Raw genomic sequence first — 18,530 nt, 5'->3', positions numbered from 1 at the left:
TTGTGGTTAAAGATCAGGTCTGGTTCAAGATGGTACAACAAAGGGATCTATAAACCAGCACTGCTGTGCCCTAGAGCAATACACTTAACATTTGGGCTGGTCCAAGTGGTATGACCTGATGTACAAATTAGGGCTGTTCGATTATGGGAAAAATCATTATTACGATTACTTTGGTCATAATTGGAATCACGATTATTCAAAATGATATACAGTTGAAGTCAAAATTATTCGCCCTCCTGTGAATTTTATTTTTATAAATATTTCCTAAATTATGTTTAACAGAGCAAGGATTCTTTCACAGTATTTCCTATAATATTTTTTCTTCTGGAGAAAGTCTTATTTGTTTTATTTTGGCTAGAATTAAAGCAGGTTTAAATATTTTGAAACCCATTTTAAGGTCAATATTATTAGCCCCCTTATGCAATATATATTTTTTGATTGTCTGCAGAAGAACCTACTGTTTTATACAATGACTTGCCTAAATACCTTAACTTGCCTTATTATCCTAATTAAGCCTTTAAATTGCACTTTAAGCTGAATGCTTGTATCTTAAAAATATCTAGTAAAATATTATGTGCTCTCATCATAACAAAGAAAAAAAAAATTAGAAATGAGTTATTAAACTTATTATGTCTAGAAATGTGTTGAAGAAACGCATCTTCTTTCCATTGAACAGAAATTGGGGGGAAAAGGGTCGCTAATAATTCAGGAGGGCTAATAATTCTGACTTCAACTATATATATATATATATTTAAAAAAAGTCCATCAGTCATGAGCAATGAGTGATTTTTGTCCTTTTGTTGTTTAATTAATGATAAAAACAGTCGGTAGCAGGAATATTGCGTGCTGTCACTTTAAGAGCAGCACTGTTCTGATTTCTGACAGTTTCACTTTCACATGTCTTTTGATTCTCAACTCGGTTGTTTATTACACAAATGAGGGTAAATATAAATAATCACTAAACACAGCGTTTTGACACAAATTTGCATGTATTTGACTATTAAAGCGCTCACGTTAAGATGACTTTAGATGTTTGTGCTCTGCTCGTCTCTGAGGCTGAGTGCATGCACACAACAGCATGATATCTCTTTCACGCATTTAAAAACATGAATGATACGAATGCACATCAATCAATAATGCCCATCCCATGATGCAAAAATTACACTACAGTACATGTTTTTATAAATTTTCACGTGAAACTGAGCTTTGCAGAGCAACAAATGTGGACAACTGCAAAGGATGTGGTATATGAATATTGTTTTTTCATAATCATTAGAAGCCAAAATCGAAATCTAAACTGAATTTTCGATTAATTGCACAGCCCTAGTAGAAACACCATTTAATATATTATTGCTTTGTTATAACTGCTGTTGCTTTTATACATTCTGAAAGCTTTAGTACACAAGGTGATCACCAAGCAAGTAGTGACATTGGGAAGTTGTTGAATTGGAGAGTAAAGTGCCACTTAAACAAAACAGATTACTAACTTTTACATATACAGACAGTATTTATACTAGGGCTGCATGATATTAGAAGAAAAAAAAAAAAAAAAAAAAAAAAAAATATATATATATATATATATATATATATATATATATATATATATATATTGCAATGTCTGTCTGCGATATCAATATAATTTCACAACTTTGACTTATGACTCTATTTGGAAAGAATTCAAAGTTTTAGAATAATTGGGATAATTTTCTAGGTAAATGAATCATGCATAAAATATTAGAACTATAAATGAATACAAGAAAACAAATATACAATTGAAATAATTCATGTTTTACCGTTTTCTGTGGAATCTAACAGTGTTCAGGTACAGAAATGCAATAATCGTATGTAAAATAACACTGTAGAGTCTTCATTGTATAAATAATTAAATACCATTGATGTATGTCAAAGCTTCAAACTCAATAGCTTCTTGGTTTAAATTTGCTTGAAATCTTACACAGTCACAGGTCTTAACACATTCAAATAAAAATATTTCACTGCTAGGGTTAAACTTTGCGATAACTCCACAAATCACATGCTCTGAACTGTGTTTCCTGGTTGATTATTATCCATAAAATTAACAAACTCAATAATAATCTATAAAATTATTATTAATTGTGATATTGATGCTGAAACGATATATTGTGCATCCCTAATACTAAGTGTCTCAAAGCAAATGTATTCTAAAAGACAAAGTGAACGTTAAATGCACAGCTTTTCCATTCATACTCCAACTGATGCTAAAGAAGTAAGTACGAGAAGCAACAAAAATGCCTAATGTAAATTAATTGTTGATATTTTAATCTTCTCGTTATTTTTATTGTATTTTAGGCATTCATTTTAACTGCTTTCATCAGTTTTAGTAATTTTTCTCTATTTTTCTGTTTGGCTTTAATCAGGCATCAAATTTTCATGGCATGATAACTGCTGAATCTTTTAGCCTGGTATACACTATGATCGCAGTGTTTTAATGAATTGCATAAAATATAGGTTAAAAAGACAAGGGATTAAGTGAGTGAGGGGTTGAAAAGACTTCAGTGTTTTCTTTATGATAAATTGAATGGTTTACAAGTTAAAACACATTAAAAAAAGGTTTCTAACATAGTGTAGTGTCATACATTACATTCAGATAATGTGTGCTTAAAAAATACAAAAAAAAGTCAGAGACAGAATAATTTCAATAATAAAAAACAGAATCATTTAGATTTAAGTACTCAAAACAGTTGTTCTGGTGACAAGCTTTTTTTTTTTTTTTACCATTACTCTTGGAAGAAGTTTATAAAATATGCTTAAATGAACTGAATGATGATTAAATAAATAAAGCCTATTGATAGCCCTTAGAGCATCCTGTTCAGTCCCTACATGTGCTTGACAGTGCGAGCGCTCCTGTTTGCTGCCTGGAGTGTACATGCAGATGGACAGCTGGCTGATGAGGCTGCCATGGCCTGTTTTTAATTGTGTTATTTTACATTCACGTCAGCGTCTTCCCAGGGTGATATGTTGTTATAAAGAGGCCGACTGGTTTCCTTCTCTTGTTAACAATAATGGCACAGTCAGACTGGACCTCCCACCTAAAGAAAAAAGTAATTAAGAGAGAACTCATTTCACATGGTTTCTTGGAAGATCATATGTTTGTGCCTTACAACACACCAGACAAAATGCAGTGGTTGTTTTATGAAGGCAAGAAAAAAAAAATCCAGTAAATTCAGAATGATGATGAATAATTCAAAGGAGCCCAATAAACATGAGGTGCATTTCCTGAAGGAGAATGCATAAAACTCCCTGCTAGTGTCACTTACTCACTTTGCCATTACTATTTTTGCATCAGATAGAGTCTGTTGGTTCAGGCCACACACACAGACACCTCATGTATGTGTGATGTGCATGAAGACTGCAAGTTCTCTGTGCTGGTTGCATTCATGAATCATAGTGCTTCCATGTCTTTTGGGAGAACTAGATGACTTGTCATGTTGTAAATCTAACAACTGTAAATCTCAGCAGAAGAAGAAATGTTTAGAATACAGTTTTAAGAGAAAAAATAGATATGATTTTTGAATCAAAACAATTAATAACAAAAATATGTAAATGTTTCCTCTCGACTCAGTAAAATATGTTTATTTTATTGGCTTGTGATTTTTAAAAGTAGAATAATTTAAGTAAATATTAAAAAGTTTATGCAAGATTACTTTGTAATAATTATTTATTACATTAAAGTATATTAAGTTTTAAGTGGTGGTGCAGTGGGTAGCACAATCGCCTCACAGCAAGAAGGTCGCTGGTTCGAGCCTCAGCTGGGTCAGTAGGCATTTATGTGTGGAGTTTGCATGTTCTTTCTGTGTTGGCGTGGGTTTCCTTCGTGTGCTCCGGTTTACCCCACAAGTCCAAAGACATGTGCTATAGGTGAATTGTTTAAGCTGAATTGTCCGTAGTATATGGGTGTGAATGAGTGCAGGGTTTCTGCAGGGTCTTAAAGTCTTAAAATGTCTTAAATCTCAAAATCCAAATTTTAGACCTTAAAAAGTCTTAAATTTACTGAAATTTTGTGTTGTAGGTCTACAGGTCCTAATTTTCTTTTGTTCATAAATTGCATCAACAATCCATCTCAATAACTTTAAACTTTAATTTAAAATGTTTAATTATTTCCTTAAAATATATATATTTTAAAGTTCTCCCTGTAGATTTAGTTTATTATAGTTTTTAAAACTTTTAAATCATTTTTCTTTTTTAAGAAAGTTTATGTTGAAAAAAAAGTGTAGCTTGCTTGTTTTACACACTATTTAAAATGTTTTTAAATCTAAAATATTAATTTTTTTAATTATTAATGTATTATTAAATGTATTATTAAACATTTTTTGATAGGGCAAATAGAAATCTTTTCCGTTTGGGCCATTTAAAAAAAATTCCTTGGGCTTAAGCGCTTTGAGTCTAAAATTTCAGTCATAATAGTATTAAAAATGTCTTAAAGTCTTAAATTTAACTCTGTGAAACCTGCAGAACCCCTGTGAGTGTGTATGGATGTTTCCCAGTGATGGGTTGCAGCTGGAAGGGTATTCGCTGCGTAAAACATATGCTGGATAAGTTGGCAGTTCATTCTGTTGTGGCGACCCCTGATTAATAAAGGAACTAAGCCAAAAAGAAAATGAATGAATGAAGTTTCAAGTGTTCAGTTAAGCACATCCCGAATTTTCAGTTTTGGCCCAGAATATTGATTTCATTGCATCCCTACTGAAAACTTTAAAAGTCAAACCACTTTTTTTTAAAGGAATAAATAAATCAACCATGTAAATAGTAGAACACATTCAGAAAATGCTACATTAACCTTTATGCTGTGCAGATAATTCCACCAATCAGAGAGTTGCATTGAACAAAGTGTGCCAAATTAGATTCCAGTGTACCAATACAATTCTTTAGCTCCACCCATGAATTGGAATGGATTCCAGAATATACAGGATAGTTTAAACTTGGCATGATGGAGCCTTTGAGGGTCTTGTGTAAACTTGTTGATATTTATTAACATATATTCATATATTTTTCACAAAGTGTGTTTTTTTCTGTTTCACATTTTAAATGATCATAAAAGCTGTAAAAAGCTAATGACTTGGTGTAGAGCTGTTAAGTTCTCTAGTCTGAACAAACAATTACTGATCTGTGTCTCTTTTTACAGCTCAGCCTCAGCCTTTACCCCAGCCTGCAACATCTCTGCAGCATCCTGTCAATGCACAGCCTTCCAGGCAACAGAACGGCCTTCACACGGTGCTAAGTAACGGCCATGGCACACCATGTGGGATCACACAGCCTCCTCCATCCGTCCACACCTCAGAACCCAGGAAGCTCCCATCACCTGTCTCTCACCGTGTGCAGAAAAAGCTTCGCTCCAGCCTGTCGGTCAACAGCGACAGCAGCAGGAGGAGCAAAAGCAGCTCTACGGGTTCCCATAAACCCGGCTCCACCCCAGAGGGTACATATCATCTCACACAAACATACACTCACACAAAAACATGCATGTGTACTTAAAGATCTGGGGTCTCATTTATAAAACTTTGCATAGAAGCATTCTTAAAGTCATCGTACGCCAGAATAAATATATATATTTATTAAGGATTATGGCTCATATGGTGATTTAAAGTGGTCCAATCAAGCCAATATTTAAGTTAAGGGTTCCGTGAAATTAAAATAAAACATTTTAGATGTTAGTTTTAAGGATATCTGTTAGCTAGAGTGCTCCAAAACAGAAACAAACTTAATATAAAACTCATAAAAATATCCAAAGCTTGCAGTTTGTCACTGCCAATCAATTATTTTTTTTTTTCCATGTCATCTCGTATTTCAGTTTCTCATCTAATCTTCTGACCAATTAAATGCATTCTAGTATTTGACATGCACTGCTCAACCACTCTCACTGGCAGAGCTGTGATTTAAAAGCGAAACACTATTGGCTGTTTTTTTTAAATCGGGAGGATCTGCTCTATCACCCACGCTCTATTCATGTTGCATTTGAGAAACTAGGGCTGGGCGATTAAAATCGGTATTAATATTAATTGACCGAACACCATTGTCAATATCGATTATAAAGAAATAAAATAAAATAAAAAAGACTCTGTATGAAGCGCTTTAGTTTTATTAAAATGTGGCTGCTGAGCGCACGCCTTGGAAGCAATGCCAATAAGCTTAGGCTGTAGGTTTGTCATTTCCAATGGAGATGCGCGACTTGCACGGCGTGCACTTTGGAGCGACGCGCACATGTTGTGCAAGCGGTACACACGTGACGCGCAAAGATTTTCCAGCCGTACCTAGTTGAAAACATAGAACCTTTTCCGAATGCCCAGAGCGCACCAAGATTCATGAAAGCAGAACTAACCAATCTGCTTCACACTGTGTATAGACTATACACATTTCAGTAAGTATGGCAGACTAATTACCTCAGACAAACACTGCAGCGCTTTTTACTTTTCTCCATGAACTTGCATCGGAGCTGTAGCAACGGTTTGTCCCTTTGTCGTCCTCTGAGAAAACGCTTGATGGTCGCCTAGTTACGAGAGACGCCAGGGTACCGTGAGCGCAAAGCTCATGGTCAAGGAAACCATGCACTTGCGCTTGTCACGTCAGAGCAGAATAACAACACATGCGAAAATGAGTGCCGTATAGCAGCAGTGAAGAGATTGTAAATAAAAAAGGATGTAAGGATGTGGCTTTTTGGTTTCCTTTCTTGTGCATCCCAGCCACTAGCCACCCGTCTGAAAGATTTTTTAGCATAGGGGTAATATATAGTTATTCAACTTCACAATTTGTAATGTTGCAGTATGGATTTGAATAATGATGGTTAGTTCTTTTACTTGAAAGCTCAGATTTGATTATCATTTATTTTGTATACAGAATTTGAGGTTTACTGTGTCATTATTATTGACACCGTACAGATGTTGATCTACCTTGAGGTTTGCTTTGATTCAGTATTTACACTTTACCATTGCACACACTTTGAAACATTTTATTTATCAAGTTTAAGAGTCTTTTAAACATTGTTTATTTTACTGCAAAGAGATTAGATATACAGTTTAAATATTTTTGTTTTTGACTATTAAAACAATTTGCCTTAGTAATGTTGGTAAATAAAATAAAGAGGTTAAAAAAGTCCTACTATTCCTAAATGTTAAAAAAAATATTCAATAATTATCAATATCAAATGATATGAAACAAGATATCAATATTACTATGAACTAGATACCCTAGTAAAAAATGCTTCACGGGACCTTTAACTATATTTGCTCAGTTTACTTAAAGCTGTGCACGTTCTCCCATTTTAAGGTTAAGTTTTTCTGTGGGAAGCGCCATACGCACTATTCCACCCCCATTTTAATGCATACATCACATTTATAATTGAGACCCCTTGCTCTGTTCTTCCATGCTGTCCACCTTTCCACGCTTTAACCCCAACTAATCTGCGACTTTCCTCCAAATGCACTGCTTTCCTTCATCTTTCATAAAGCCCATCCAGACTGATCTCTTTATTTCCGTGGTGTTGTATTGTCTCGCAAATGGGAACGAAAAACAGAAGGCCGAGCTGAAAAAAGCAGCTTGCACTTTGTCAGGTGTGATGCTAAGGAGAGGGCAGTAATGAAGGAGATTGCTGGTGCATTAGTAATGGTCACCAAGGTGTGACCTTTTAACAAGACTGGCGAGAGCGGGGGGTCTGCCATGTGTCAACCCCACCTCAGCAGGGGCCATCGCTGCCCTCTCTCACAGTGTCCTCTCATTAAGAGCGTCTCTCTCTCTCTCTCTCTCTCGTCTGTGTACCACCGCTGCTTTCCTGGATCATGCATTGCGCTTTCTTTACTGCGAGATGTTCAATCATGCTTGTCTGATACCATAACCCTTTTAAATCAGGGAGAGTCTTGCACCTGCTGAGCACTTCAGATTCTCTGTCAAGCAGTTTGTGTTTCGTTAGACACGGCGTTCGGCTGAATTAGAAGGCATAAATTGGGAATGGTGACTGTCACTGTCTTGGGATTCCACTAGTGACTGCGCTTGGCTCAGTTGGGTTTAGAAATGTAATTGAATGGCTTGATGATTTCGGCCTTGTGCTTATGGTAGTTTAGAGATGGAAAATGTGACCTATCAACTGTATACATATTTTTTTTGTTTATTCTTTTGCAGTAAAATTTTATTAATAATGTTATAATAACTTTAAAAGTTTAGTTATTTATTTTTTAGTCATCAAGTGATCTGACTATTTGAACTAATTTAAATAAACATTATATATAATTTGTTTGCTGCTGTAATTCATTTATTTGTTATAATTCATGTTTAAATATATTCTTTTATGTTTTAATTATTTTTTTCTATGATTGCTATTTAGTATAAGCTATTTTGTGCGACTGTCTTTTAATATGTTTTTATTAAACAATTTATTTTCTAAAATGTATTTGAGTAAAACTAGTGTTTTTTTTTTTTTTCCATCCCTAATTTTCTATTGTATTTTAATATCTTCATGTTTATTTATTTTTTTTTTCAATTTGTTTGTTTATTTATAGTCTTTGGTTCATAGTTATTTACCATAATTTATAAAATCTGATTAATCGGCTTTGTGCTTATGGTAGTTTAGCGATGGAAAATGGGACCTATCAGCTGTATACTTTTTTGTTTCTGTTTATTCTTTTCCATTTAAATTTTAGTTATTAATGTAAAAACTTTAACATTTTTGTTATTTATTTTTTATTCATCAAAAAAATCTGACTATTTTGACTAATTTAAATAAACATTATATTATAAAATGCTATATCTTGATTAATTTGTTTGTTGATTTACTTTTAATTCATTTATCTGTTATAATTTAGGTTTAAATATTCTTTTATATCTTAATATTTTTTTATGTAGTGGGTGTTTACTATATTATTGGTTCTTGTAAGATCGTCTTTTAATATGTATTGAACAAATTAATTTCTAAAGTATTTGAGTAAAACTAGTGTTTCTTTCTTAATTTTCTAGTGTATTTTAAATAATTCATGTTGATTCATTTATTTCTTCATTCGTTTGTTAATTTATAGTCTTTGGTTCATAGTTATTAACCATAATTTATATTTAGTACATCATCATTGAGTAATTTTATTTGATTTGTCCTGTTTTTTATTATATTTTGTATTTAATTTATTTTTTATTTATTCTTTAGTTTATTAATTTATTTAAAAAAATGATGTATAATAGATCATTAGTGATTTATTTAATTTAATTTGTCATGTTTAGTATTTAATTCTGTAATTTATTCATGTATTTTGAACATTATTTATTACTTTATTTGTAGCTAAGCAAAGCTACATTTGGATTTGGTAAAGACAACCGTAGATTATTTTTGGACAAATTTAATGTAAATGAATTTAAATGAACACAATGCATTTATTTATTTATTTATGAAATTTTATTTTATTTTTCGTATTTTATTTTTTTGTTAATTTTATTTTTTATTTTATGTTTAATTTATTTTAATTTAATTTAATTTAATTTAATTTAATTTAAATAATTTAAATGAACACTGTCCATTTATTTATTTATTCATTAAATTTTATTTTTGTTATTAATTTAATTTTTTTGTAAATTGTATTTTTTATTTTATAATTTAATTTAATTTTATTTAATTAAATGTAAATAATTTAAATGAACACTGTGCATTTATTTATTCATTAAATTTTATTTTTGTTATTAATTTTATTTTTTTGTTAATTGTATTTTTTATTTTATAATTTAATTTTATTTTATTTAATTAAATGTAAATAATTTAAATGAACACTGTGCATTTATTTATTTATTCATTAAATTTTATTTTTGTTATTAATTGAATTTTTTTTGTTAATTGTATTTTTTACTTTTATGCTTTAATTTAATTTTATTTAATTAAATGTAAATTATTTAAATGAACACTGTGCATTAATTTATTTATTCATTAAATTTTATTTTGTTATTTTAATTTTTTTGTTAATTGTATTATTTTATTTTACTTTTTTTCATTTTATTTTTGTAACCAGTGTGTGTGTGAACAGGCAGGAAAGTGTGTGAGTTTGCCCACACTGAAAATTTAAATACGGATTTATCACTCAGGTGATTCCTGAAGTACAGAAGGAGCCTAGTGCGAGATGCGTGTAACAGTGCTATCATCTCCATGTGGATCTTCCAGAAATTTGTATCTTAAGAAGCATCATAGTTTTCACATCTTAATTGAAGAGGCTGGGGTGGGGGGTGAACAGTTCAATAAGTCTGTCTCATTACAGTTTGTGTTCAGGCACGTGTTATTTGTAGATGTGTGTTTTGAATCAATATGTTCTCTCTCAAGTAGTAATTTCCCCCTGGAAAACGGCAAGCTGTTGTGTTTTAATGTTTACACGGATTACCATAATCTGTTTGCCTGTGAAATTAGCCTCTAAACAGCCTGGGAAGCCGAAGAATAAAGCTTTACAAGATCTCTGCTCAGGGGATTGTGATTCCTTGTGTTCTTGGCTGCCGTCGCTGGCTGCGATAACAGCAACCCCAGCAGAAAAAAAATCAACTAATTGAGAGATCTTTTGTTCCTTTGCGTGCGGGTTAGGACCTTGGGTGATGGCGTGTTTGTGATTGTGTTGTGTTGCAAGCACGCAGTCGTCGAAAATCCCTCTGACAAATTCAATTAAGTCTGCGGGATGTTCGCAGAAAGCTAGCGCGGTCATTAGCGGTGCATCGTAATGCCATGTTTTTCCCATCTTCGCAGCTTCCCTAGCGTATCTGCTGCTCTCTTTCTCAAAGTTTACAGTGCTCACTTGCTTATTGACTGCAAATTAACTGCTCGCTATATATCTCTCGCTCTTTTTTTTTTCATTTCATCTTTTCTTTTGGTCTCTAAAGCCGCCGTGTGCAACTCATGCAGCAGTCAGTCTTTCTTCATTTTGAACGTTCCCGGTCCGCGACTCTTCCAGCTTGTTTTATGTCACGCTGCCTTTCTTTTTGATGTTAGCCTTTGGAGTTTTCCAGATGTCTCAAACCATTTCCTCCGAGGCGCTGGGGCTGTTTTTGGCCTCACGAAATCTGGGCATCCTCCGCTCTGGCTGACATTAAACATGAACCCTCTCATTGGACCGACGTCGGTTTTGCAGCAGAGATAAGGCAGGCCGTCTCCTGTGTACATTACACAGACTCTCATTCCTTAAGATTCACACTAATCGCTGCTGATAAATTATACATCCAAGGGAATTCATTATGTACTGTAGCTTTTAAATCCGTTTCTAGAAAGAAATTGTTAGTTAAAAAAAGCAGAAGAGGAAAACAGGGGAAGAGAATCAGTATGGACACGTGTAATTTGTTTTTTTCAAACTTGTTTAATAGGATGGCTCAAATCAAATCATTGAATCTTATCTAGTACACTGTATAAATATGTAATAATTAGTAGTTGCCTGTAGCATGTGATTTAACATTATTAGAATTACTTGTATTATCATTTTTGAGTAGATTTAAGCAATAAATTCTATTACGAATAATGTGAATTTTATTTAATTTACTTATATTTTCTCAGAATTTTCTCAAATTTAAGTTTGGGTTAGAGCAGGGATGGGCAAACTCGATCCTGGAGGGCCGGTGTCCTGCATAGTTTTGCACCAACCCTAATCAAACACACCTGCTTGTAGCTTTCTAGTGATCTTGAAGACACTAATTAGGGTGTTCAGGTGTGTTTGATTAGTGTTGGAGCAAAACTCTGCAGGGACACCGGCCCACGAGGATCGAGTTTGCCCATGCCTGGGTTACAGTGATATGTAAATAATTATTTTATTGTACATCTGATAGCATTTCTTCCAAATAAAGACAAATCTAGAAAAATTTGTTCCAATTATGGATTTGATTAACTGTTTTGAAGTTTAAACGGCCATTATGTTCCCTAAAATGAATGTAAACAAGTCTAAAAACATGGCAACTTTTTATTAATATTTCCTATTTTATTCTTTTTTTTTTTCTGAAAATGACTGTAAATGACCATTTTTACTTGAAATTCTGAACGTTTTGGAAATAAATTTGGCCAATGTCATTACTTTACAGAATTTTAAAAGTTTTTTTTTTTTTTTTAATTCAATCACATTTATTAATTGTAAATCCAGAGATATGAAATAGGTGTCTTATTTCATCCATTGCTGTATGTAGAAATAAATCAGTTTATTAACAAGTAACATTTTCTTTTTGTACCATAATTTGCATGACCAACCCAGACAAAAATAAAACAATTTGACTGAAAAATTGTGAATAAAACTCGAGGTCAAAACTCAAATCGAAAACACCCATGAATCACAAGATATGAGCAACTGTTAATTATTGGCCTTTTTTTCAGTTTAACAACAAATAACATTTACCTAGTTTTTGTACCATAATTTGCATGACCAGTCTAAACAAAAACAAAATAATTTGACTAAAATGTTAATAATGGACATTTTTATTTCAGTTTAACAACAAATTACATTTACCTAGTATTTGTACCATAATTTGCATGACCAACCCAGACAGAAAAAATAAAACAATTTGACTAAAAATGTTAATAAATGTCAAGGTCCCATAATACACTTTGCATACATAAATCGAAAACACCCATGAATCACAAGATATGAGCAACTGTTAATTATTGGCCTTTTTTCAGTTTAACAACAAATAGCTTTTATATCACAATTTGAATGACCAACCCAGACAAAAATAAAACAATTTGACTAAAAATGTTAGTAAGTCTAGGTCTCAATGCATAAATAAATCAAAATTTCACCCATCACACCCATGAATCACAAGATATGAGCAACTGTTAATCAATGAACTTTTTTTTTTTTCTTTTTTTTTTTTACATTTCACCAAGTTAATTTATATTGCAGTTGAATCAACAGTTCGTAAAAAGTCTCCACAGCAGAATCTGAAAGTGTGTCTGTTTGACCTTTCAGAAAAGCTGGAGTTTTAAGCCTTTGGTGGGCCTGCATGCAAACTTGTTTCATGTTCAAACACTGTCCAGGCTGCACAGCACCACCGCTGGTCAGCTCCACCGCCTACAAAAAAAATCACTTTGATCAAACAAACATGAACATCCACTGGTCTTCAGGCCTTATCCTTGCGCTCTCTCTCTCTCTCTCTCTCTCTCTCTCTCTCTCTCTCTCTCTCTCTCTCTCTCTCTCTCTCTCTCTCTCTCTCTTCTCTGACAGCTCACCACACACTGATGAAAGCCATGCAAATTCACGTTTAGACTGATAACGATACACATCACATCGCTGTGATTTCTCCAATGCACTGCTTTTTGGGTTCTAGTGTTGATTAGAGGTCCGAGCCGCTCGTCCGGGCTGGTAGGGGTTCACTGTTATGCTCTACGGTACTGTTTATGCCGGAGCACAGTATGTGCACCATGCAGCTTATTGAAGCCTTCATATTTATTTTATTATTTAAAATATATATATAATGAACATTACTTTGTATATTTTGCAAGTACCTATATATAGGAAGGAAGGGAAATAAGTAAAGAAAGAAAGTGGAAGGAAGGAAGGGAAATGAAGGAAGGAAGGAAGGAAGGAAGGAAGGAAGGAAGGAAGGAAGGAAGGAAGGAAGGAAGGAAGGAAGGAAGGAAGGAAGGAAGGAAGGAAGGAAGGAAGGAAGGAAGGAAGGAAGGAAGGAAGGAAGGAAGGAAGGAAGGGAAATAAAGAAAGAAAGTGGAAGGAAGAATGGGAAATAAATAAAGTGGAAGGAAGGAAGGAAGGAAGGGAAATAAAGAAAGAAAGTGGAAGGAAGAATGAGAAATAAAGAAAGAAAGTGGAAGGAAGGAAAGAAGGAAGGGAAATAAAGAAAGAAAGTGGAAGGAAGAATGAGAAATAAAGAAAGAAAGTGGAAGGAAGGAAAGAAGGAAGGAAGGGAAATAAATAAAGAAAGAAAGTGGAAGGAAGGAAGGAAGGAAGGGAAATAAATAAAGAAAGAGTGGAAGGAAGGAAGGGAAATAAATAAAAAAAGAAAGTGGAAGGAAGGAAGGGAAATAAATAAAGAGGAAGGAAGGGAAATGAAGAAAGTAGAAGGAAGGAAAATAAATTTAAAAAAATGGAGGGAAGGAAGTAAGGGAAATAATAAAGAGGAAGGAAAGAAGGAAGCAAATTAAATAAAGAAAGTGGAATGAAGGAAGTAAAATGAAGGAAGTAAAATAAATAAAGAAAATGGAAGGAAGGAAGGAAGACAGAAAGAAAGGAAAATAAATTAAATAAAGAGGAAGGAAGGAAATAAGGAAGGAACGGAAATAAAGAAAGAGAAAGAAAGGGAAATAAAAAAGAAAGAGGAAGGAAGTGAAATAAAGAAATTGAGAAATGAAGGTAGGAAAACAAGTAAACTCAATTAAAGTGAAATAAAGTAAAATAAAGATTGTGAAAAAGAAAGTGAAATAAAGGAAAAGAAATAAAGGAAAAGAACGTTAATTAAAGAAAAATAAAGACAGTGAAATAAAGAAATAATTCATTGTTGTTTTCAGCATTTATGCTTTGCCACTATACTACAAACTACTAGGCTTTACCCATTTGTCAGAATGACATTATGTATTTATTTTATTCATTTAAAATACTGTAATGCAATATGATCACTTATGTATTTTATTACGTACAGGTCATAAGTATATTGCTTTATATTTATGTAAAATATATATGTTAGGCTGAATGATGATTAAATGGTTTAAATTGTGCCAAAATGCGACACCTTGTCCTTGACCAATATGTTTATTTAATATCCCAACACATGAACAGATAACAAGCATCTATAATGAATACATTCTCAAAAACAAGCCACTTAACAGTTTGGTTAGTCTAGTCAATAAATTCATATATGTTTTATTATTTTATTTATAACATCTCCCGACAGCTTCTGTAAAACTGTGGATCCACGTCATCCTAAACAACAGTAATTTGGCGTAGTATGTGACGGCCCTGCGAGAGAAAGGTTAAATGTTAATCAGAGATGAGAAAAACTGCAGCATTAACGCACCAATTTGCTGGTGAAAATGTTGGACGCTGTTAATCAGCTTTACGTGACCAACCCTGTGCTTTTGCATGATAATAACCCCATTATTCACAAAGCTACTAATCAACCCAAAAGTGCAATTCGTTCCTTTTGAATTTCTCTGATTCCTCTTTCACTCTCGCCGCTGCTGAGTTGTGGTCTTGCACACCTACACACACACACACCTACACCTACACACACACGCACACACACACACACACACACACACACACAGTTTTACATGTCAGTCATTATGTTCTAAATCAATTTAACCTTTATATAAAAATAAAGATTTCTTTAATTTTGTATGATTTAAGACAAGCCACTGCAGGAAAAACACACTTTTTATACATGTAATTTTTTTTGTTTTGTTTATAGTGTTTTTCTTTTACATTTAGTGTAAAGAAAACATCTAACATACACTTTTAGGTGTTACTTTTGATGCACTATTATCAGTGTCTGTTGATTTCAATTGTGATATATATATATATATATATATATATATATATATATATATATATATATGTATATATATATATATATATATATATGTATATGTATATGTATATGTATATATATATATATATATATATATATATATATATATATATATATATACATATATATATATATATATATATATATATATATATATATATATATATATATATATATATATATATATATATATACATATATATATATATATATATATATATATATATATTATAAATCTAAAAAAATATTTTTTTCTGTCAGTGTGCACTTTAGTAGTGCTTACATAATCCGAACTTCACATTTTTATTGATATCTACATATATTATAAATGTTTTTTTTTTTTTTTTTACAGTTTATGCATAATATGGCTTATTATTTGCAACATTTTATTCTACAAAAATGTGAACATATGTTTTTTCTTGTTGTTGCAGTCTTTTTTGAAATATGAAGTGATAAAAAAGACTCTATATTTATAAAAAAGGATCTATAAAATCCTCTGACTACAAAAAAAAAATTATAAAAATAATTGGTTTTTAAATACAATGTTCAGTTTTTTTGTGCTAGAAATATATGCAAATTAGCAGAAATTTTACCCCAAAAAATTGCCATATTTAAACAACATTTTTAAAAAAACGTCTTTATGGAATGTTTCAGCTTGGGTAATATGATGATGACTATCACTTATTTTTGTTATGATAATTACCTGCAGTGTCTTGTCTCTATTCGAATTTAGTTCATGTAATCTTTTTTTATTAAATTCTTTCTATTTTTTTCTATCCTTTTTGTTCAATTTAATCTTTATTTTATTTTATTTTGTTGTTTTATTTAAATTTATTTGCAACACCAAATAGCAACAAAATAGCAAAAATGATCTCAAACAAAATGAAGTAGCAAATGTTAATGTGCATTTAATCTTTTTCAATGCAATTCTTTCTTTTTAGTCTATCTTATTTGTTCAATTGATTTTTTTTAAAGCTTTACTTATTTAATTTACATTTTTTTAATTTAATTTTCTTTTTATTTAAGTTAAATAGTTAAATAGTTTTTATTGTTTTTGTTTTATTTAATTTTATTTAATTTTATAACCTCAAACAAAACAGCAAAAATGATCTCACACAAAATTAAAGCAAGTCTTGTTCATTCAGTGTTTTTTATTTTGTCTTGTTCTGCCCGCTGCGACACTCTGAGTGCAGACTGCTGCGTCCACTGCATCCTGGCCTGCCTGTTTTGTGAATTTCTCACTCTGTGCAATATGGTGGTGACTCAGGCCTCTTGCGGCACCTGCACGTCGGAAGCCTGTTGCTGCTGCTGCTGCGCTGACGACCTGGGAGACGACTGCAACTGTCCCTGTGACATGGACTGTGGCATTATGGATGCGTGCTGCGAGTCCTCGGACTGCCTGGAGATCTGCATGGAGTGCTGCGGAATCTGTTTCCCAACATAAACAATCTAATGCATTTATGCGACGGCCAGGACAGATGTTAAATGAAAGCGAGTGTGTGTGAGTGATTGAGTGACATGAAGTGTGTGAAAAATCTGTTCCTGAGCTCAAGATGACTGTAAAAGTCATACAAAAAGATTACAATATATGATGCAATTCACTTATACTAATAGACGAAAAGTTATGGAAGCCTGTTGTCATGGAATTTAAAAATATATAAAGGTAATTGTGACTTTAATCTCGCAATTTCAGACAATATCTTCACAATTATGAGTTAGTCTCACAATAAGGACTTTATTTTTGCAATTCCAATTTTATTTCAAGCAATTTTGATGCGTGTTTTACAATATATTTGCAATTCCAAGTATAATTTTTTTGCATTTTTCTTGAAATCTTTAAATTTGCATTTTATATCTGGAAATTCAGACTTTAAGTTAAAAGTTTACATCTCATGATTCTTTAATATCTCCCCTTGGTTTTGTTCTTATTTTTTATTCCTATTGTTTTTTTTTTTTTATTCTTTTTTATACTCATTTATTTTATATCTGTATTTCCTTTGCATTTCTGAGATGCTGTTTTTTCAATTCCATGTTAATTGTTTGAAATTCAGCTTTTTTTTTTTGCAGTTTAAAGATATTACTTTTTATTTTCTTCTCCCAGTTACAAATTTATATCTCTCATTTGTACAATTTTTTAATTGGAATTTTACATGTATCGCATTTCTGAGGAGTTTGGGAGTGTAAACATTGTCATATTAAATATATAAGTCGCATATACTAACAGACTAAAAGTTATGGAAGCATGTTGTCATGGAATTTAAAAAAATAAATAAGTAAAGGTAACTTAAACTTTAAACTTGCAATTTCAGACAATATCTTAGAGAGAGAGTCTCTCTATTCAGACTTTATTTTTGCAAATCTTTTTTTTATAGGAATTCTGAGTTTTCTAAATTCTTAATATTGTATGTTTTAAAATCTTACCTTTTTCCCTTTGCAATTATGAGTCATTTGTTTTAGCATTTTATCTTGAAATTGGCACTTAATATGTTTTTTCTTCTTCTTTTCTTCATACTCACTGAAAATAATTCTTGCTGCCTTCATTTTTTTTGTTGAATTAAATGAACTTTTCTGCTCATCTCAATGTATATCAATCAAATTGACTAAAAATATTAAGTTAAACTTTGCATAACTTAAGCATTTAAATTGAAACCTGGTTAACTTATTTAAATAAGGTAAAGTAACATAAAACATTTGTAGTCATGACATTTGATCATATATATATATATATATATATATATATATATATATATATATATATATATATATATATATACACTTTTTCTGTGCTCTTACTCTCTTATTAATTTTATCTCAGATTCTTTTCAGATTCATTTTTCATAGCTCAGTTTACATCTCCTGTTTCTGAGATACTTTTTTTTTTTACTAGCAATTTACTTTTTTTTCACTATTTTAAGTTAATTCTTTAGAATTCAGCTTTTTTGCAATTCAGAAATTTTCACTTTTTTCTTCTTCTGCCAGTTTCAAATGTGTCTTTCTCTTTTCTGCCATTTATAATTGGAATTTCACATTTGTATCGC

The 18,530-nt window shown here is 31.8% G+C and overlaps 1 protein-coding gene across 1 annotated transcript in view; it reads left to right on the top strand.

The window, feature by feature from the left end:
* The window catches only part of mdfic (MyoD family inhibitor domain containing), a 34,063-nt gene extending 16,652 nt beyond the window's left edge, over positions 1-17,411 (top strand). Inside the window, exons 4-5 of the mRNA XM_056456042.1 lie at positions 5,162-5,455; positions 16,686-17,411. Coding sequence (XP_056312017.1) covers positions 5,162-5,455; positions 16,686-16,936 — 545 coding nt within the window. The 3' untranslated portion in view covers positions 16,937-17,411. The remainder of the gene's footprint in view (positions 1-5,161; positions 5,456-16,685) is intronic.
* The last annotated feature ends 1,119 nt before the right edge of the window (positions 17,412-18,530 follow it).

Source organism: Danio aesculapii, chromosome 4 (genome assembly GCF_903798145.1).
Source record: "Danio aesculapii chromosome 4, fDanAes4.1, whole genome shotgun sequence".
NCBI lineage: Eukaryota > Metazoa > Chordata > Actinopteri > Cypriniformes > Danionidae > Danio > Danio aesculapii.
Note: the sequence above shows the minus strand (reverse complement) of the source record. Positions and strands in the feature narration are given on the sequence as shown.